The sequence below is a fragment of the Achroia grisella genome, unplaced genomic scaffold (genome assembly GCF_030625045.1).
Source record: "Achroia grisella isolate CSIRO2021 unplaced genomic scaffold, CSIRO_AGI_Agris_v1 utg874, whole genome shotgun sequence".
NCBI classification, from domain to species: domain Eukaryota; kingdom Metazoa; phylum Arthropoda; class Insecta; order Lepidoptera; family Pyralidae; genus Achroia; species Achroia grisella.
The window spans coordinates 3,123,499-3,147,796 of NW_026713051.1; the positions used below are offsets into that span (position 1 = coordinate 3,123,499).

At 29.8% G+C, this 24,298-nt stretch overlaps 1 protein-coding gene across 1 annotated transcript; it reads right to left on the reverse strand.

The window, feature by feature from the left end:
* Nucleotides 1-3,015: 3,015 nt before the first annotated feature.
* Nucleotides 3,016-6,545, reverse strand: LOC131853019 (galactosylgalactosylxylosylprotein 3-beta-glucuronosyltransferase S-like). The gene is made up of 4 exons (XM_059203810.1): nt 6,320-6,545; nt 5,700-5,954; nt 4,747-5,017; nt 3,016-4,435 (listed from the first exon to the last, which is right to left on the reverse strand). Exons 1-4 carry the CDS (start codon nt 6,418-6,420, stop codon nt 4,028-4,030), a joined length of 1,035 nt encoding a protein of 344 aa, XP_059059793.1. The 5' UTR covers nt 6,421-6,545; the 3' UTR covers nt 3,016-4,027.
* Between the last annotated feature and the right edge of the window lie 17,753 nt (nt 6,546-24,298).

Below are 24,298 nucleotides of genomic sequence, written 5' to 3' on the forward strand. Positions count from 1 at the left end.
TAACTGTATCATATACCAAAGACAGATGCATATAATATATATATATATATATATAACTTAAAAGTCACAACATTAAGTATTTCACCAGTCTTTAAAGAAGTGGGTAGAATAACTTCCTGTTTTTATGACTTAACGTAAAAAAAATGTCTATAAAGTTGGTAAAAACGCTATGTAAGATTAAGTCCGGAACTAAAAACATGAGACACAAAAGATTAATCTAACCAAATTCTTGCAGATAAATACTGCATTCCGTTAAATAAGTGGTATCAGCTGCCACTTTTATGATGTAGGTACTAAATTGACATATAATTAATATTTACCTTATAACCGTAATACATATTGTGTCATACATAAAAACATGACATTTCGATCTTTCGATTAAAAGTGAAGTCTTGATATAGTATAAAAATGTTTATTCTATATGTAAATATTCTACTACAGTATCAACATTATTGTAATAAAATTAAATTACTATCTGTTCTAAAAAAATACTAGTACAACTTACTGCAATTCTGTATATGGGGCCACGTGGGTACATACTGTAGTGATCTCGAAAGGAATCAACAAAAACATTTTGGGAATCCACTGGTGCCGTAGTCCTACACATAATTAATATACTCATGAGACTTTTTTTTATTATTTATCACAAAACTTTCAATTAAGTATTTTATTTTTAGTGGGCTCATATTTACTGTCCAGTATTCAATCATGTATTATCAATACATTAATACCTGTTAAGAACCCAACTTTTTAGTTCTTAAATAAAATTACAGTGGTTCAATTCATAAAAACTTTAAACAGTTCAAAACAATTTTATACTTCTATTACGATATATTAGCATTTTTAATAACCCTATAATAACGAAAAATGGATTTGTGAATTTATTAATACAACATCACGATCTGTTAGTAGTTCATTCGACATAAAGTTAGAACATATTTAAAATTTACACTTGTGTACACTGTACTTTAATATTAATGTTTAGAAAAGTAAGATTGTTTTATAGTATTTAAACGTAACTAGTTAACTAATTATCATGATGGTATGTCCAAATGTCCATAACATTTGAGATGAGACTCTATTCATTTTTATTCCATTTTAGCTTCACGCAGGCGAAACTATTGGCTAAAGCTAATTCAGTTATCAACATAAAATTAAATGTGTATATATATATATATATATATATATATATATATATGATCATGGGCCCTGAAGTACATCTAAACGTATTTTATTGGTGTTGTATTTAATTAATATTTGTTATTTCGTATGTAGACTCTATTAACGGTATGTATTATTACTACTGTATGTATATTTTAGAGACTAGGATCAGGGTTTACTGGATACATAAAATATATTATTAAATTTAAAACTACGTTAATCAATTGACAAGATCAAGATGTATTGTGTTGGTGGTATAATTTAATTTAAAAGACAATAACTTGAAGAGTATATATAATTAAATATATAAACAACTCCTTATATATATAATTAAATTGTAAGCAATTTAAAATTATTCATTAAAAGCTGAGTCAAGGTATGCGAAGTATCTTGCATTAAAATCCATTAAAAATTTCGACCTCGCGAAAATCTAGATATATGGTTATGTTAACATTATAAATTTTCAGATAATTGATTTTTTGACGAATATAAAAAATATATTCAATTATTTAAAGCTAACACTCATATTTTAATAATGTTTACACACTAATATACATTATTAGTTATTACATAAGAATACAATTACTTTAATGTTTAATAACAACCAACATTTAGATATTTTAGCACATCGTATATTTGCTTTGGCTATATAATAATTATACTCGACAAATACATGAGTAATCCGGTATTCGTATTTGAATAACTGATCTTTATGCATTTGTTCGATCGATATTAATACCTCAGATCATAGCATAGAGAAAAGTAAGATAATTAGTTATATCACCGAGTTACGTAAGCTTTTGAGAATTATAATGTTCTCAATAATAGAAAAGGGTGAAGAAATATAATATAGAAGTGACAACAAGCATACTGGTGTTAGATGAATATGTTTAAAGAGACGAAAATATATTAAAACATGCCTGTAAGCAGGCTAAATAAAAACACTATAATTAGTATCAATAAACTTCGGTGCAATAACGTATATGTGTTTCTGTGTACCACAATATTAGTAATAATAATAACCCTGGACTATCACAAAATCATTTTTTTGGAAATAGAAACATAATACAAACAATCATATTCAAGAATACAAGTGTTTGTACCGTGGGAGGTTTCGAACTTACGACCATCAGATGTAAGGCGGTGTCTTATACCGCTACACCATCGAGGACTTCAGTAAATGATTTTATCCAGGTTTATGATATCGAGCTTAGTTCTTGAATTTTTTTCCGATCAATTAAAACAAATCACTATGACATAATTTTTTATCCGTTAATATAACGGATATAAATTAGTCTTTTAAAATATATGAACATTGTCACCTCCAATGATGATGAATATGATGTTAATAAAAACTAGATCACATTGTAATTGAGTCTTAATCACAGTGGAAATATAATTTTGTACTATAATATCCTTAATGGATAAAGTATCTATATAAAATAACAAGACAAATTAGTTATTATAATAAAATTATATCATAGATCCTTGTAACTTTTCAATAAAAAAAACCTGAACACGAATATATTCAGACAGGGTTGGTAGGAAAGTGTATTGAACCCGCGTAGTATGATTTCTGAAAGCGGTAATTTCAGATTTTTTGTTCTAATAAAAACATATGGTACTTATTACAATGAATCGGCAACCCTATAGTTCCATATACAAAAATTATATACAGTATACACACTACCTACACTCACAGAGTCATATAATAAGCAAAATCTTGTAACTTAGGTGCGTAAGTACTTTATTTTGATGTTTAGACTAAAATTCACTAAACATTTTTATAGAGTAATAAATTATAATCATAAAAAAATATAAAAGTAATAAATATTATATCATTTTCACCAGTAACAAATTATTAAAACATCCTAATCGATTATATCAGTTACCTGAGAAGACTGGTGTAATGCAATAAGATTATATTATTTATAGAAATTTACGATGTCTTACCAAAAATACATATTTAACAATATTTTTAAGGATATTCTTCCGTACAAATTAGACGAACAATCGATAAATTCTAATAAACGTAACAAAAATAAACTATGTGAATAAATAAAACAATTTCAAAGAACAAAAACAAAACCATAACAAAAACAAAACGTAACAAAAAAAGTAGTTGAATAAATAATACATAGTTTCAAAGGTTAATTCTTATTTATACCTTATGTCCTGTGTCTGTTATTTAGTAGCTAAGAGGTCTAGGTTCTATGACTCTAAGCATAAAAGTAGTGTCGCTAAGAATTTTTTTTATGGGATTTTTTGTTGAATATTTTATTGGTGACACCATCCACAGGTGGAATACCACCGAATGAGACACAAGTTACACACAGATGAGGTCAAGGTTACGTTTTCGGGGCTAGATTAACAAATTCACCAGGAATTAACATTCAAATTATTACATTGGAATAATGGAGACCGTAAAAATTTATTAACGAAGATATTGCTATTGTTAATAGCCATGTCCAATAGTTTTCTTGACCTTGAAATAGAACAGCTGATTGTTGTTGTTAATATTGTATTTTTATAATACAACTTTAAAGGAGTTATTCTCGAAAACATAATAAGGTTTTAGGGAAAGTTGTAAAACAAAAGTCATTCATCATAATGGGTAAGTTACATATTAACGAACGACTTTTGTTTATCATTACGGCTTAGTATATACCCTTTCCAACTAACCCTGTAATATATACTGCGTTACAACAATGAGCATTAACATAGGTCACCAAAATTGAAATAAGTAACAATAATTAATTAAAACACGGGTCATACCAGTCAGTAAAGTAAAGTCGGTTCTGTTCGCTGAATCGTCAATTAAAATTGTTAATCTACACAATACATACACATGAAAATAAAAAGAAAACTAGTGCAAGCCTGGGAGCTTATCGTACGTTCTACGGTCACGCGTAACAAATAACTTAGTACCAGTACTTGGGTCTAGATTTGCCATTCCCAAACTAGATGTCTCTTTGAGCAAATGAACAAAGTTTGGATATTTATCAGTATCTAATTTATCTATATTTACTTTTAATGTAGGCTTCTTATATTTTACTGTTTTCGTATGCCACACTAGTATTTTAGAACAGTTTACTGCTAGAGGTTCGATGTCTTGTAATTTTAAACCTAAACTAACCAAAAACCGATCCTCCTCGTGTCCAGCGATGTATGGCATGTTAGCTGATGGGCTCAAGAATTCTATGTTGACTGCAAATCCTGCCATATCCACCGGAAATTTTCTGGAACCCGGCCATGAGTCGAAGAAACCAATGACCTGTAATGGTACAATAATCTAGATTCGACAAACTGTGTGAAATTATCGTGTACTGCCTCCTGGGAAGATATTTATTTATTAGGTAGAAAATTGACCAAATCACAAACCAACGGCTACTCGTGTATAAGACCAGCACGCAAGGACAATGCGAACCAGGTTTTTCCTCAGTTTTACTTTTTTACCCAACACAATGATTTGATTCATAATCAAGTTAGGAACTTCACTTAAACAACGCTCATGGCGTGTGCTACAAGTCTCGTTAGTGGCAAGTGAAAATAAAAAATTATATCATTATTAAAAAATGTAATCACCTTTCCATTATTGACTATGGGAGTTGACACACCAAAACCTCCAATTAATCCTACAGGAAACATAGATACTTTCTTAGTATTTCTAATTTCATCAAATAATTGCAGATCAACAGTGTTATCATCGTCCCCAAAGTACAACACGCCTTCCTGAACATTATCATGGAGCCAAGAGACTGCTGCGCGTCGATTGGCTACTCCTCGAGGGAAGTTCCCTCCTCTATATAGGTATGGTTTAGGACTTGAGAGATGTGTGAAAGGTAGGCGTGTTCGTCTGTAATTATAAACAAAAAACAAATTAAAGAATGTTTTATATACATTATTATATAGACAACCTCGGTGGTCTAGCAGTTTAACACACCATTTTAATTCCGAATATTAGTAAACTGGAAGATGATAAATAATAGGTAATAAAGATACAACATGTATGGTATATATATATATATAGAATATAAATTATTATTTATATTTTGTGTAATATTATTAGTAATACTTAATTTTTTCTTTTTAGGTTGAAAACAATAGAAGTTGATAGCCATTTATAACATTTTATTTTCCTTATTAGTCCTAAAGTATTTTTAATATATACTTCTTTGTTCTATCAACATGACATACTATTATTGATGCAGCAGACTGAAATTATAGAATTAAGTCTACAATAAATAAAAGCGAACTTCACTATGTGGCATGACGGCAATAGCCATCTAATACAGTGCAGTAGTTTTTGGACACTATAGTGACACAAGTGTGATATTGGAAACAATTTATTAAGTCGAATTTTGTTTTCCACATGTTACACAACTTGCAGTTTCAGTATGCATGTGGAAGGGAGTAGTTTGATAAGTTTTTTCTTTAATTGTGTCAAAATTAAATTTCTATTAGGAGTAAAATAATAATATTCTAAAAATTACAAATACATATAGCATTAATTTATGGACAATTGTGATATGACTTACTTTAGAATACTCAATACTTGTTCAGAGCACAGCGGTTGATCATCAGCAATTATCCAATGTATTTGAGGCACATGCATCAGTGTGTGGGCGAGCCTAGTTAATTCAGGAATTTGTTCAGGTCTTGGATAAGTAGGTGTTATATAATATATCATTTTTAATTCTGTCTTGTTGTTCATATTGCTCCTTTCATCATTAAAGTTGACATAACATATTTTATTTTTCACTGGTATAGTTTTGATGTCTATATTATCAAGACTGAAAATATACAAGAAATCCTTCATTGAAATTGTAAATAATAATATTAAATAAAAGAATTAAAATGGATGTTTGACTCAGATTCTTCAGATTTTCAATTATTTGACCCTATTGTGTGTTAAAAATACAATAAGTACTATTATCTCAAATTAAAGGGATTATTCCTGAGTTTTTAAATGTGTAAGATTGTGACTCAATGTTAATGCAAATAACTGATATGATAAATATAAATCAAGTAAAAAACTTTATACCATACCATTATACAATTTAAGAATATTGTTGCAGGATCAAATAAACAATGTAAAACGTTTCGTGTGTGAGACTTTGATATTAATGCTTTTAAACTTATTAAAATACATACTCACCTCAAGATACCAAGATTTGACCAAAGCAGAATTGAGAGAAGAATACTTAAAAAGACTGCCATTATAAAAATCTTTTTAAAAACACCGACCGACTTCATCATATTCACAGATCAGAAATACTTAATCATATTTTATCAACGCACATATGCTTCAAATGTCTCTAAAATCCAAATAATTTTATAAAAATTGCTGTTTAGACACACATTTTTTTAAGTTATGTTTTGAACAAGCCATACTCAGACAAAATTTGAAATTACATTGAAATACATTAAAAATTATTCATTTAAGACGTCAAACAAAATATATGAAATTAAATTTTAAAATCCTTTTTGACATTTCAGATTTTGACTTTTGTCAAATGACAATAATGACATATAAGATATATTTTTTTACACTCGAGGAATCGTTAGAATAATACTCATACAGTCATTTATTATTAATTTAATAACAACATTATTAAAATGTTTACAAGGTATCTAATTCAGTACCTATACGTATTATACCTGTTCCATAGATATAACACAATCCAACTGCAGCTGATATTTAATACTTATTAACCTACAAACATATTTTACTGACAGGACATCCTACTAGTACTGAATCTACTACTAATTACTTATTCTGTGGAGTCCTTTTAAGCAATTTTTGTTTATACGAGGTCACCACCACCAGAAAGAACGAGTCTCAAGTAAATAGGCAGGAGTAGGTATGTAATTTTTCAATGACTTGAGTAATTTAAGTTATATTTGGTATACCTGTTAATATTTTAGGCATTAATAAATCTAGGTAGGATTCTCTAAATTTTATACGTTTCAACAACTGTAAGAGTATTAAGTTCTGTTTGTCTCTTTAATCATACCGTGTTCTAGGTATTACAAATATTTACGTAGCTATTTCACTTTTGTATTGTAATAAATATTAAGTGCAAATCTAGCATTTAACTACAAAAACGATTTCTAGCATGAACCTACATAATATAAGGAAGTACATAATGGTTTAACATCATCAATTATTTTATGAAAGATCGAATAGATGTGGTGGTCAATACTATATATAAGTAAGTACATTATAGGTATCTTGTTCTTTTCAAATAAGATACAAAACAAAAACAAAATCTATAGTAACCACATGAAGTCGTTCCGAAATAATTGATTTATTTTTTGTGTTAAGTTGGCTGTATTGATCTTGCAGGCGGCAACTTCAGTGTGGTGGTCCTATAGTGATTGCGCGTAGTGTTATTGTTTTGTGGAAAAAATTGTGAAACTTAAATAAATTCTACACGATTTCTATAAAAACTCTTAATAATATTAATCTTTATTCCTTTATATTTGTTTTTTTTGCGGAATATGTCAGTCTTCGGCGTGGTAAGTATGTTTTTTCAGTAATCAACATCAGCATAGGGCGGTGCGATCGTGTGCTATTTGACAGTAAATCTCATTTTACAGCCCGTTTTATTACTAAAAATCAATTATATGAGTCGATATAAACTATAATTGGGGTAATTATTAGATGCTTCTGTGAATCATTTCGTTTGGAAAGAGTTTTAGGGTTTCGGATATGCATCCTCCATATTTTACTGCTACGTGCATGGTACCAACTATATAATAATAGGTAGCTATCCAGGCTTCGGGCTTCTGCTCTTAGCTTATAATTTTTCGAGTTTTCTCTTGCTTAAGAGAAATATTACTGTATACCACATGATTCCCGGCCCTATGTTATGTTTCATATATCATGTTATGTACAATCTTGACAGGCAACTTATACAACTAGAATTCACTTATCCTAATTAGGACAAGGAGCTACATTGCGGCTTCCATTTGATAGTGGTGTACTTTCAGGGTGTCTCTTGAAAATGGATTATGAATCTTTTAACATTACTTATAATGAATATAACAATATTCTAACCTACCTTCTATATGTACAACTATAATGTATACATTCTGTTGTATACATATAGGCTGATGAACTTATAGTTTAGTGTAAAGTTTAGAATTCTTAATCATTCTTAATCATTTTTTTAGTCACAAATGTATATATAATGTATGCAATATATAATGTGAGTGATATAATACTCATCTAGCTACTAAAATTATTTACTACCCTTGAGGACTATCTCCTCATGGATATCTTTTAGCAAAACATACATACATATTCTACAGACATACTATCATATATGTTTAATTTGCTAATTGATTTTGTATACAAATCAATACATATATTGACATGGTTGAGTATACTTAGTAGTATTGAGTATTACGGAGTGTAATATTGGTATTTATTTATTTTAAATATTAAGTCCGCACTGGCTTTCTGCAGTGTCAATTGTTATAGAAGAGATAGATGTAAAATAGAATTGGCAATATAGAAATAATTGGGCACATTATACATATAAGCCTATATGATGCCTATCCATTCATACTTATGCTATTCTATACAATAGTAATATTTTTGTTACTAACAAAACAAACTGTAATAAAATTATGTATAATAAAAAAAAAGTCAAGCTTATTACAATACATTAGTGAAATCACACCGGAATTGGTTAATTCTTGATTCAGATTTAAAATCAAAATTTTGTAAGAATTTTGGATTCTAGTATGTTTATAATGTCTCCTGATAAACTATTACTGTGGGAATTTATATATATACAATAGACAATGAACTAGTGCTAAACTTAAATTTAAGAAGAACTGACATACTCCTATAATATATTAAACTTACATTACAGACCTCACACAAGTTATTACCACATTGCTACAAAGAAATTATATTCCTTTGACAACATTGTTTTCTTTGCTCTATTAACTACTTAGACTTTAAGATATAACACTAAAATCCTGTAATATATGTTAATGTAGTGTTAACCTGACAAACTTCAAAGCAGAGATAGTTTATCACACATAAATAATAAAAGCTATTGTTCCCGAGTGTACAATATTTTATCAGATGACACCGATTCAGTTATGTGTTATCCAGTTACATAGTTAGGATATATGTAGGCTGTAACAGAACACAAATAATGTAATAAACAACATGAACATCTTTCTTCAATTGTTGATATATAAAATTAACTCTTTATTTTTTATTATAGTCCTTTATTCAGATGTAACACTCGTATATTTTTATTTTGCTGTTTACACTATATCTAATAGCTCTTGGTCATCTGCTTGCTTCCAAGCAAAGGCCTCATCTAATCTTTATCATTCCATTCTGTCTTGAGTAATTCTAGTCCATAGTTTCCCTGCTGTTTTAACTATTTCTATTTGCTCATCCTCTATTCCTTTGTCCTGGGTTTGGGACTACCACCTACTATAAAAATAACTACTGCTTCTTTAATCCAAATTTAGGTTATCCTGTTTATATCTTGGATATCCATGTTCATTATCTTAAATATTACTACTATTTTTTTTGTAATTCTTTTTTATTTAGTTATTTTCACTTAGTGGGCTGTCTATAGTTTGTACATAAGGCAAGACTTGTTTGAGATACATTTTAAACTGTATATCCGAATAGCAGTGTGATAAAATTAAGCATTAAATAATAATTAACCTCCCAGGCTATACTTCCTACAAAGTTGACTGAATGGGTCTGTATTCCAGCTATTCTTTTTATAAATTAATTAAAATTGAATGGTGTACTTGAATGCGCTTACTGTTTATTCTGGTAGGGTATCAATACTGGATGATAAGTTGAGCATGATGTCAGGTCAGTTACCTCTAGCTTGAGATACATTTTAAACTATATCTAAACAACTTAAGCATATAATAATAAGTAACCTGCCAAGTTATATTTTAATACAAAGTTGCAGGAGTGGATTTTTATTTCACTTATTCTTTTTATTAATGAATTAAAATTGAATGGTGTACCCTCATACGCTGACTGTTTATGCTGGTTGGATGTCAGTGCAGGATACTAAGTTGAGCATGAAGTCAGGTCAATTAGCCCAAACTAGCAACATTACCAGGAATTTGTCATTATGGTTTCCAGGGACAACCACCTAAAGGTCAACCTGTTAGCAACAGGGTTCTTAGTGTGTATTACTAACAATTATCTTTCGAAGTACTACTTCAAGGCCCAGCTTTAATTGTTGATTGCGATTAGACAATGAAATTACAGACTGTAGTTGTCTATACATCATTTAATTATTAGACATATGTGATGCCACTCATGCCTTGTCATTCAAGATGAAAAAAATTGTGCATTCTAAAGAATTATGATGTCTTGCTTTCTTATCGCATATCCTTATCTTATATATATTTCTATCTATCTTTATTATCCTTATACCTGAAGGTAAGTGCTATTCATGGCCTATATACATAAACAGGATTCTATAGTAGTTGTTATATTGTATGTTATACATATTTATTCAGTTTGTTTGCATTCCAATTACTTAAAAACATTGTCCTTTAGGTATATAAATGACAGGGTACTTACAGGGTACGGAAACATGACAGTACTACAAAATGGTAATTCATGCCTGTATTAGATTTCATTCCCGCTTCTTTGCCATTCCAGTCACATAAAAAAATTAATACTTTATTGTTAATTCGCAGACCGGCTACGCGTTGCTATGGTTAAGGTTCTTGAATGAAATAATATTGCGATTATAAATTGAGATGTAAGCTATCCTATCTTTCAAGTTGAATCAAATTGCACACAATGTGCAAGCCATTTTGCAATCGGTTCAGTAGTTTAGGACAAACAACGAGACACATAATGTTTATATATAAAGAAAATAATAATAATCTCAGCATAATTCACACAGCGCCATCTAGTCTCTAGTTAAGCTACCTAAAGCTTGTGTTATGGGTACTAGATAACTGATAAACACATAGATATATTTTTTCGTCAATGCATACACATATATGCAATATTCCTAAGTGGGCATATCGGGAAACTGTAAAACTCGCTTATTTATGATGTAAATAAATAAATATTATATATAGAAAACAACCAGACCGATACATATAATCATACTTATGAAAACAAATGTTTGTGGCGTGCGAGGAATCGAACCCGTGACCGTCGGTAGTATGGTGGCGTGCTAAACCGCTGGATCACCGTTATACTTTATAATTGATACAGTTGAAGTTAAATATAACGATATTATAACACATGGAATCTTCCAAAAATGCTTTGTTTCGTAGATTTTATATAATTTTCATTTAGATTTACAAGTAATTAGTCTATTTGGTTTGTTATATTTTGTATATTGAACTGTATACAAAAACCTGACTAAACCGAGAATGATAAAAGAACAGACTAACAGACCAAACTGACAATCAAGCCGAGTCGCAAAACTAGCAACGAAAGAGACGCCGGTGGAATAAAAAATGTGCATAATTTTGAATAAGTATAAAATAATTCTTCTTTAGTAATTCCTCATACGTCAATGAATTACAATAGTTTATCTTTCCGAGCTGTTCCTAGTTATATCTAATGTAGGTATAGGACGTTACATTGGTGTTTATCTAGGGTCTATTCAGTCGGGACCTTGCCATTTAACTGTAATAACAGATCCCTCCTTGCAACGGATGTCGGTTTCTATTGATGCTTGCTGCGTCTTTCTATATCCTTATTGTGACCATTATATAACACTGGCACATGCATTCAATGAATGTACATGATATCAAAACTGAATATTACTGTGTCAAATCCAGCATCTATAAAATATACTACTGTGTATATGTAGTATAGGTAGAATATTCTTTAAATTTTGTAAATTAGGAAGATTAACAGTGTAATTTGACATTACTGATCATATTGAATTGTCCTATGCCAATTAATAATCTTCGCCAATAGCATTACTGGATTAATTTTTCTCATGATCCAAATATAATAAATCAAAGTAATTACGTTAGTGTTATACTTATAAAATATAAGTAAACAGTCTAACATAAATGTATCTACAGAACATACAGATATACCAGATTGCTAGTATAAAACATATTAATTAAATTTATTTTTATGACATCTTAAAACACAAATTATAGTCTATATGTCTAGTAATTATATATACATAATGGTGGTTCTAGGTCCATATAGACTATATAGCTTATATTCTGTATGCACTTAGAACTAGCATATATGTATACATAATACTAGACTGGTCTGAAAAACAATCTTGGTGCATTTGATAGACAATAGCAATTGTTAGCTACAACTATGAAGATAATTACTTGTAGATATCACAAAATATATTCTGGTCAAGATCGCTGGAAGGCATTGGATGCGAGCAGCGCAGGACCGATCGTCGTGGAGATCTTTGGGGGAGGCCTATGTCCAGCAGTGGACGTCTTCCGGGCTGAGATGATGATGATGATGATCACAAAATATAGTGTGATGCCAATGATAGCACTAAAAGGTCATTAAAAAATAACGTGTTAATTCCCAAGACATATTACATTATATGTAGGCATTAGGCGGCCACAGAGGTCTAGCAGTTTTTGCACATCGCTTTACTTCAGATGAAGTAAAGCGATATACCATAAGGTCGCGGGTTCGATTCCTCGCACGATGCAAACTTTTGTGTTCGTGTTCAGATCAAAAATATTTCAAGTGTTTCTATCAGTTGTCTAGTATCCCTAATACAAGGTCAGCTTAACTTGGTACTAGAGGGTATCGTTATTATAATTATATAAGGTTGGGAGAAACATTAGAAAAACTCCATAATTATACCAAGGAAAATCCTGATGTGAACGAAAAGTAACTTTTGAATTTTCCTTAGTTCATCCATCTTATCGCATCGCACTTGAATTTACTTGCTGATCGTTTGAACGTGTTGTGGTTTGCCATACCGCCATTCGATGATCTCCAAATACGAACAAACAGAGTTTCTCATTTTTTATAGATTTCGTTTTATTGACACATGGCTAAATGAAAAATTTGATAGTATAAAATAATAACGTGTTATATTGTAAGTAGTAGTACAAATCACAATTTATTGTCTAATAATTCTTCTAGTTTATGAAGTTAGCAATCTTATGGGTAGCATATATTTATATATTTTTTACTCAAATAAATACTACTTTACTGTCTCATTTATGTACTATTATGATTTATTACCAAATTGTTAAAATAGAAGAAAAATTAACGAAAATAATTGTCATAAACCACAATCAACTAACTCCATGGCATAGTTATATCATAGCCATGGAGTTACATGGCATAGTTTGATGTATAGTGTGTATATAACGTGTGTATTTTCTAACGTACCTACTCTGTAATAGGTAATTTTCTGAAGAGGCTACGAGAGTTGTTTATTTAGTTTTGTGGAGCGAGCCTTCGTCTGTAAATAGTACTATCGAGGGGTTTATTACCATTAAATACATTTGCAGGTGTAGTTAAATCAAAGAGGGATTACATATGTGCATAGTAAAATTGCCTTTCAGAGTATTGCATGTCTTCCAGTCTACAAAGGGAGCAACTTTAACTTCTATATATTACACCTGGTGGGATAACATAGTATGTTATATAACAATATTCAGTACATTGTGAAATATTCTTCGGGATTTTACACTATTCCTGTAGTATAGCACCTTAGTACCTACGGTATACATTATATCTTACAAAAGGATTTTTGTAGATTAAAATAATCACTAGCGGTCTAGTGGACTCTGTGTCTGTAATTGGTGAATAATAATTTTATCTATGTAATATATAAATTACGGATATATAATTGGTTTGTGTATTTCGTTAATAAATTTTGAGTTGAGAACACCCACTAAGATTTTTTTTGCAAAGCCTGGTCTAAAGACTTCTAGACCTCTGAATGTCAATGGACCAATTTGGAATGCCAAATGAGTTAAAAAACGAGTAAAAAAAATTGGGGTTGAAAGTTTATAAGGGGAGTACTACAAATTTTGTAGCAACAAACGAAATTGAGTATTAATTTACATTTCGGTCTTATTACTTAAAAAATAACATATGCTTCTCAGAAGAAATAAGATATATGTGTTTCTTTGTACCTGGAAATTCAATCCCCAACGGGAGAATATTAATATAAGTTTTATACTAATTAAACATTAGTATAAAACTAAATATACGATCTGATCAGCTCAAATTTGTGATCCCCGATAGAGCTGATGAGCATTTATTCCAAATTATTATAAATTATAATAATTTCTATCCTCAGACGTTAACAGACAAACACCTCGTTCATTTTTTGGATTGTTGTTTGGAAAGTTAGGACAGTTTTGACATTATTGTTAAAATAAACTTCCTATATTCACTCCTAGTTGGAATTAATATAATGTAAAATATAAAGTGTCTAAAACTCGAACTGTGTCCAAAAGTGTTAAAAAGTTTATACCAATGTTTGACAGATGGCGTTATTTCTAGCTTTTAAACTTTACTCAGCTTAGTATACGTATTTATACCGTTGCTCATTTAACCCCCGATCGATAGCCTGTGGCATAAGTCTCATCCCAACGGTTATCACAAATACGATAGCATAAATCAAGATTTGACTCACTCACTCACTCCTAAAATGACCTACGACTGAAACCGACAGGCAGAAGTTGGCATTCAGCCACTCCATAAATTCTCCCGTGGGGTTGGTGTGCCTTCTACTACAGCTCCGTTGAAGCTATACTGTCCAACTACAGCTTAAATCCAAATACATAAATAACGGTATTGACGGAGCTGATAGATTATTATCTTTAATTTATTCAATTTCTTACGTTGTTTTAGTTGTTATGTATTCCCAATTAATCCATCTGTAATCAACTTTGATTATAAAAAAATTTAGTTGGATAAATATTAATTTCATTTCTATTTCGGTTCTAACCATATGAATGCAAATATTTTTTAAAATATATTTATTAGTAATCAATAAATAAAATATTACATACACTACCATTACTTTAAACGACTGATAACAAAACGTCAATGTCAAATAATGTCAATATTATTAATTGTCAAATCAGCGAATCAAAGTTTATTTCTGAGCTGTTATCAAAGTCATCTATACCTATTAATGTGTGAAGCAAGTCTTTGACAATAGAACCTTATAAATGTTCAAACTTGTAATTTAAATTAAGTATACTAGAATTTCGATCACTAAGCGACCACTAGTAATTATAATTAGTATTAATGATTTCTTATATCTTGGGTTACATTATTGGAATAGTTTGTTGGTAACACTAATTTAAAAAAATGTATCCATCAAAAGTATTGTTAAAATTGGTTAAGTATTAAAAAAATAATGATACGAACTAATTCTTTCACTTTCTTATGGTTTAGACCGGTGCTTCCCAACCTTTTTTATACCAGGGTATGCCTTAGCCTTTCTAAAGTTCTTAAGCCCCCTAAATTTGTACATACATATTTTTTTATATTAAAAACTTGAATTGACACTTAAGAAACTTAATGATAAGTTTTAGGAACAATAGGAATACAACAAGTAGGAATTTCTTAACGAAACAAATTAATAATATTTTAAAAACATATAATATAAAACTGATTATCAAATTCCAAATAATATTAATAAAGATTTTTCTATATTTATTTTTATTCAGTAAATAAAACGAATAATAACAGTTTTCTTTTTTCGTTAAATATTGCATCGAAATCTAGCGTTGCATTTAAATGGGCCGGAGTGAAAGGCTTAAAACTCGTGTCGAGTCCATTTTCGAATTGCCTCCCTTTACAATCAAATTGTCCCCCTGTGGGGACGGGACCCCACATAGGGAAACACTGGTTTTGACTTTGGGATTATTTTTTATTAAACTTTTCTAAAATTCTAAAGTCTGCCTGAATCAAACTTTAATATTTTATGCGTACTTCAAGTCTATATAAAGACTTGAATATATAAGTACTTCAAGTCTATATAAAGACTTGAAGTAGTATTGTCATATATTCATATAAAATTTGTAAATTATCTATATACCTACAGAATGGCCTTTTTATTATTTCCCACCTAGTCGTATAAAAACTGCCCATTCGTACAGTATTAGCAAAGATATAGTGCTAAATTACATTTATTACATACTAGCTGTGCCCGCGGTTTCACCCGCGTGAAATTTATAGCCTATATGTTATTCTGACAGTACAAGTAATGATAAGTTTGGTACTTAATAACTTTGACATTTTGTGGTGTTAAATGGTAACATATTGTTAAAATATTCGAATTCACGCGAGCAAACTAGTAGTGTAGTTTAGAACTAGTAATTCATAAACACCACTGTTTTGCCCTGGGGAAATGTTAACTTCACATTATTTTTAACATCAGTTCTAAGTGACGTTGCAAACTCTATATTGGAGCAAACAAATGTCCCGAAGGAATTAGCTCACCTATTTGATATGTGCTGATCTAAATAAAGTGACATGCACACCGCTTGTTTAACTTGAATTTAATATGGAATAATATTGAAGGCGAGTCTATTTCATTAGAAATCTGCACTCAGCAGACACTCAACTGGCTGAGGTGTTTTTATTGTAATATTAGCGTATTGTGCAGTTTATTATGTATACTATTACGAGAAGGAAACAATATCATGGTGGGAAATGCGAGTGATGTTTATTTTATTATGTACTTAGGTACAATATATATATTATACTAGCTGACCCGTGCAACTTCGTCTGCATCGCACTTACGTGATATTTATCATTATATTTCGAATTAACATAATATCTTTTAAATTTATAGCCTATGTGTTCTTCTGATGTATAAGCTATATTACTGTAAATTTTATCAAAATCGGCTAAATAGTTTTTCCGTGAAAAGTAACAAACATACATTCAAACTCACAAATTTTCGCGTTAATAATATTAGGAAGATATACTATGTACGAAATAATAGACCGCAGTATGTACTAGTACATACTACTCTTTATTATTTATTTATATTATGAGCTAGGGGTGGGTCCATAATTTTGGCCGCTTGTACATCTGTACACGCCATCTTTGAAAAAATGAGAGTATACAACGTTATCTATTAAGAAATTAATTAACAATAGTGGTAGGCGTATTTAAAATTAATAAGGTAAAAATACCTATTTTAGACCTTTTAGTCTCTATGTTAATTCATATTAGATAACATATTCTATAGATAATTGATTGAATTCCACATAAATAGTGAAACAATCAAACTAGATTTCGAATCGTTACGATTTTATGTTTATATTATACTACCTGTGCCTGCGACATCGTTCGCGCAGCGCACGCAACTGAAGCTTTCAAATGTGAATAATTTTCCCCGTTTTCGCAACATTTTCACTGATGCTTCGGTTCTATAGCATAATGTTCTTACATGTCGTTACATAATGTTATATAGCTTAAAGTCTTCCTCGACAAGTGTACTATCCAACTCAAAAATAATTTTTCAAATAGAACCATAATAATATTAGTATAGATGATGTAAAGATGTAATGATAACAATAGTAAAGAAGATAAATAGAAAGATCACTCGTAAAATAAGTTTTTATGAACATGAATTCTAATATATAGCATATTGTAATAGTATAGATGTATGCTTGTATGTAAATTGACCCATTAAATAGAGCACCGTTTGTGCCAATTCTCAAGTGGAACTGCCAGGTGAACATGACGTTGGAGTTGAAAAATAGTAAATGACTTGTATAAGTGACACTAAGTGGCAGTCTCGTAAGATGTCCTATATGCATTATTGATTATGTCTATTACATTTGTATTACAGCTACCCTCGACTGGCTGGGTGAGTTGGTAGGCATTGAATATTATTTAAAGCTGAGAATTGTTTGAAAGGAAATTGACAGAATGGAAATTAGTATAACGCTTGATGTCAAGAAGTTTGAATTGAAATAAGTTTTTGCAAGTGTTTGATTTTATGTTGGTTGAAAATTATCTTGCAGTATTGTATTAGTAATGAACATTTTTTCGGAGATTGAACGTAACATATACTTCTATTATATTATATAGTCTGATAGAATCGCTATGGTCGAATTATTGAGTACTGATTTAGTTAAATAATATGGATTTCTAAACTTAATTTGTACCTTGATGTTGTATGTATTATATATAATTTATTGTACATAAATATGTATAGTAATTTAACAGACTGTTTGAAAGGATATTAAAATATAAATAAAAATGTCACATATTTGAATATAAAAAATATACACGTACAATATTATATATACATGTATATCCGTGTATATTTTTATTTAGTTTATTAGGAATTCAGTAATTCATTTATTATTATATTTTTGTGAAACAGGGGTATGTGGGTAGTATTTAATATAGATGTTCTCCTGTCTAACCATTATGATTCTCGGTGGAGTTATATCAAAATACTTGAAATAGTAGTGAAATGCCGCGTCGTAACTCACCGCAATAAAGTGCATGCATTGAGGTACTATCTTTTTAATGCATCGAGACTACCTTTAGAACTTGTTCACACAACATTTTGTATGCATGTTTTCCGCAAAATGTTCACTGGAACTATACGGCCCACTAAATAACATTTTTATTTTCAAGAAAATAATTACAGTGCATTTTATCTCCTTTATAGGTAGTTAAGACTACGAATAGAGCTAACATCTGTACAAATAAATATAATTATCTTGCAATTTCAAATTAATAGCTTTTCACTATAGATGATTACTGCAATAATGATTGTTTATTACAACGGATTTGAGGGTACATACGGCCCTTACATAAAAAAAAAATGTTTGTCTATCTTTCTGTTTCTTCTTGCTATACTCTCAAACAGCTGCACCCATTTCAATGGGACTATCACTCGCACATACTAAAGTTATAAGAAGTTACTTAGTTTATTTTTATTTTCGAAATTTATATGCTAAAAAAAAACAGTTATTTTCCACGGCAGTCCGTGGTAACACCTAGTATTCATTAAAATCTAAAAAAAAATAAAATTAACACAAACGTTATCCATAAGTTCTACAATATATCTAATTACTAGAAAATATATAGGTATTTAGCTATATATAATAAATACAATTAATTAGAGATTATATTCATACTATTACATTTTTATATAATATTTTATATTCACAGTTTCCCTAACGTCTCCCTAATGGAACTATTTTAGTTATATATATTGGAAGTGAAATTTTGTGGTTCTGGCTCTGAAGTTGTGGCTGCTTTGAACAGTCAGTTTGACAGTTCAATTAACAGAGAGCTCTATGTTCTGGAAAATATAAACCCTGCTCTCATGATTCGATCTGTCTGAATATTATAATAGAAAAATACAGCAGTTTTTGATTTGCGATCTATAATCTGGGCTGTCGTTAATTTTAAAATGGCTGAATTGACATACGTTGGAATAGAATATAAAATCATTTATATATCATAAACTTAATTTAAGCACTTTTGAATAGTTATAGTTATCATTCTTTTAATCTACCTCATTCGGAATGATGTCTCATCACAAGAAAAACGGGAAAAAAACTTGCGTGTTGGTCTTTTAAATAATTATTGTAACTTTACATTTTTATTTCCAATTCGAAACTTGCGAATACAAACCACCAACTAGCACTAATTTATTTGGGTCAGATATTACATACACAATACGATTAAAACCAGACCAGTCCCAACAAGCAGCATTATTTAATCCAGTGGCTAATTATCTTAAAAAAGAAAATAAGATAAATCTATACAGACGTGCCTACTGATATTAAAAAATAATACTGCAGCTATATTAGTATCACTACAGTAATAGAATGTAATATTTTGTACATAATATAAAACACAGAATGGAGAAAATAAAAATACATTACTATAATTGATTGACATGTGTAGTAAAAATAACTCAGTATAGATAAAAAAGATACTAAAATATTAACTTTCCTTTAGAAAAAGGAAAGATAAGTACCTTTGTGTTTTTAGGTAGAATTATTCGTTTTACAATATTAATTATATTTATTATCGTACAAATTGATGAAATCAATTCGTCCATTTAGGCTTTTGTTCTAATTCGGAAAAAAAACTTTTCATGGAATTTTAATTGATTGTTCTATACTTGAAGCACACGCTGTAGCGTATGGAATAATTATATAAATCCATGATAGATTTCAAAATATCCATATGTAGCGATAAATTAAGTTGCATTACTATATATTTAATGGTTACGTGCATGTGTCCTTCCTGTTCTGTAACGTCGGCTTCACAAAGAATAGTAATAGGATAATAAGCTCTTAAATATGTTCGCAAAAGTTTCTTCGTAAGTACGGGTATTAAATTATTGAAAACTGTCTGACTCTACTGAAGTTGTGCTTCAGTGAATATGACAACGGTCGAAGAATTAAGTTTTCTGAAATTTTGTAATTCTTTACGTAATCTTCTTATTTTTGTCAGTATACTTTTTGTACAGTGTTTATATAAGTATAAATACAGAAATAGATGAAATCGGTTAATATTAATTACTATTGGTTTATATAATGTAAATTAAAGTGGTACTGCCATATCATCCGAAGTAGGCTTTATTAAATTATATACATATATTTAGACTAACGAATTACCTCCGCCTCGCACTTGTGCAATATTCTATGGATCTCTAATATGAGAATAAAATACACTGAATATTACTAGCTGATAATATACTTTTCTACAGATGTAAAACAAATTCAAAAATTATTAAGCATTTCTTAATTGTATCTAGTAACAACAAAAAAATCAAATCTTTTCTTATAGATTAAATTAATTTAAATAAATTCAAAATTGCACTTAATTAAATATTCATTGACATAGGCCTCTTATTGCTGTTCTATAACAGATACTATATAAAAATAATTTCTATAATATTTTCCCGTATGCCCCATTTCTGGTACTTACATATGTTATTTATACTTATATATATATACCCCAAAAACTGTAAAACTGCCCCTCTTTTTTCTAAAATTGTGTAAAATGTATAAATATCTTTATTCAAGAAACATGAAATGGTAGTAGATTTACATAAAACTACATATATGTACTCGATTGAATAGTGGTTAGCTTTGGCATTGATTGAAGGGCTTTCCATCGCCACAGCTGCGAAGGCCGATTATGCTCATGCTCACCTACTTTTTCCGAGCAGCTCTTTACGTAATTTGTCGAGACATGGAATGCGTTAATATGGAGATGCAATCGCTGGTACCACTTGTATGTGGTTATTTGTTTATATTACCACTTTCATTATTTATGGTTAGAATAGAGACGTTACTGTAAAAAAAATAGTGGGAATAATTATCAGTATAGCCTGCATTATTATCGGCAATCACTGGCATCAGTTGAGGATGATGTGATGACAAATGAGGTCAGTTAGCCCATCATGGTGAATTTACTAGATATTAATAACGTTGGTTTCCTCGGGAATCGTTTCTCTACATTAAAAATAAATTGTAATGATGTCTTAGGCTACTAAAGTAAACTGATTATTAGAATTTTTCGTATACTAATCCCAGGAAATGCTCAATCCATAATATAGTGATGTAACATTTATGGTTTGTGTAATTCCATTTAGAAGATACATTATTAAAAAAGGTAGTTTTATCATATTTTAAGTATACCAAGATGCGGGCACAGCTAGATGATAATATAAGTCTGTAAAGTTATCACATTTTATTCATGTAATAAAATTGTACACTTCGAAGTCTTAATTTGAAATTTTTAAACATCGTTGCATTTCTAATATACCTAAGAGTGTGTTTATAAAGTTTTTACCCCGCACTTCCTTCCGGAACAGGAAATTAAGTTAATGTAATTAGATTGAGGTACGGCGATGCGTGGTAGAATATAGTTAGTAGTTATGTACTTACTACTAGATCCAAAAAGAAAATGGTATTCAACTTGAATACCAAATTTAACGTGAGTTGTTTTAGAATAAAAATATTACGTTTTTTTCAAACTACCTAAATTAGAATTTCATAATTTTATCGCTAAATAACGTGTATATGTAGAACAGATAGTGTATCTGAATATTGTCTTTTTTTTTTTAATTTAATGTATTTTTTAAGTAATACTATATATATTGGCTTTCTGCATTCTTACTCTATATGTTGTGTCAATTTGCAAAAACAGTAGAAGTTTTTGGTTCACACGTTGTTATTATATAGGTAAAACAGTAAAATTAATTTTATGTAACGCCATCTCGTAAATTTTCGGAGTACTTCAAGCACTAGATGCTTCTTGCAATCCAACAAATTGTTGTAGCTACTACTACTGATACGTCAAAACCCTCCGAGATGGCGTTACCTGTAAAATATTGCTATAAAATGTTTTTCAAAATTTTTCTTATTATCTTTAAGATATATACTTATCTCTATCGAAAAACAATTCTTAAACGGCTATATAATCTATGTCGCCCAAATGTTTATTATTCCTGTATTTAAACATGTTAAAGCACTGCGCACCTTCCTATTTTAACTGCATTATTGATTAATTTACTCCACGCAATAAAGAGAAGCTTTTCGTCGTAGCTCCACCTCGTAGATGTGTTTGTTTCTATGGAACTCGTGAACGTTTGTTCGCTATGACTAAGTATATTTCTGGTACTAACATATGTTATATATGGGCCATCCATTCAACATACTCATCCTTCGGACTCTGGAATCCTGCAGGATGTTAGCATTTAACTTTATCGAAATAATTGAATAAAAATACAATATAGTATGTAATACTTATACTAAGAATAAGAAGAGTAATAAACTGGCACTATTCAAATAAAATCTGTATTTTTTAACACGTACATGAATAAAACAATAAATTACGAGCTTTATTAGCATATATTGTTGAAATGTGTCCTAAGTAACACTTCCCACTTGAATTAATCTTGAAATAATGTAATGTCCAGTTTACTGGATTAATACGGGATAACTATATTTTGTAATATTTCTATCAAATCTCTTCATATGTACAATAAATATATCGCATATTTTATGACGTTGTTAAAATTATATTTTCTGATAATTGTTCACTGTTTATAATATGAAAAAAAATCTATATTAAATATAAATCCATTAGCTAGTATACAAGAGACGGAATGTTTGAAATCCGTCCATTATTTTTATGTTTATAAAGTACATAGTATATATACAATATATTTTCTATTAACTTTACTTAAAATAACGGCTAAACCTTAGAAGTATTATTGGAATCTGAAATTAAAATATTTGTGGAAGCAATAAATAATATAAAACTTTTTAGACGTTTAATTGTATTACTGTTTGTTTGTATTATCGGTGTTCCAGTTTTGTCACGTAGTGTATCTAGGCCATCCAGACCTAAATAGGTTTCTACATATGAACTAATGCTTAAATCTACACTTACACTTCCGGGCGCGTGCGTAAAATTTTATTATGTGCGTTAGATACCAGCATGCGCACTGCACATGCAACAAGTAATTTACATCAATATATATGATACTGGCTGACCCGGGCAACTTTGGGGTTGATGGGTGGGGACCCGGAGGGCGGGGTGGTAAAACTACTCTAATTGGTGTGGCCTAACTTTTGGACAGAGTCTGGGACAATCCTGTTTTACAAAGTTACGAAAGTTTTCGTTTATTTGATTGTTTTGTATAGATAATGATTTGTTTCACTAGTAAATTTTCAGTTTTTTAATTACACATATATTTTTGGTGTAGGTCCATTAGAAATGATAAACATCCATGTTTTTTTTTGGGTTAAAGGGGGTGTGACTTCATTGTTTTTCCCCGTATAGGGGAATGGCACAAGACCACAAAGGGAAAAATATATTTAGTAACTCTGAACAACTTTTTCAAATAATAACTGGTTGTTAACAAATATTCTTAAAAAATAATAGATCAAATGTTCAGATAAGGTCAATGGTCAAAGACGATTAGGCTTCATAATACAACTATCTACAACTATCAAATTTGGTTTAGGCTCGAGGACTAATACTTTTTATGCCAATGTGTTTCACACCTTTCATGAAACTAGCTAAAACTAGCTACTGACTGGTGTTCTGTAATAGTTGATGATAATGACATCATTTGATTCTTTCGGACTATAGTATATATAGCATTCTCATCTCGAACAT

Excerpts from the sequence above, each read along its gene's own strand:
- LOC131853019 (XM_059203810.1), bottom strand. The coding sequence starts at position 6,420 with ATGATGAAGTCGGTCGGTGTTTTTAAAAAGATTTTTATAATGGCAGTC. Across the intron at positions 5,955-6,319 it reads TCAAATCTTGGTATCTTGAG|TCTTGATAATATAGACATCA; the intron begins GTGAGTATGTAT and ends GTATATTTTCAG. Across the intron at positions 5,018-5,699 it reads CAAGTATTGAGTATTCTAAA|ACGAACACGCCTACCTTTCA; the intron begins GTAAGTCATATC and ends TTATAATTACAG.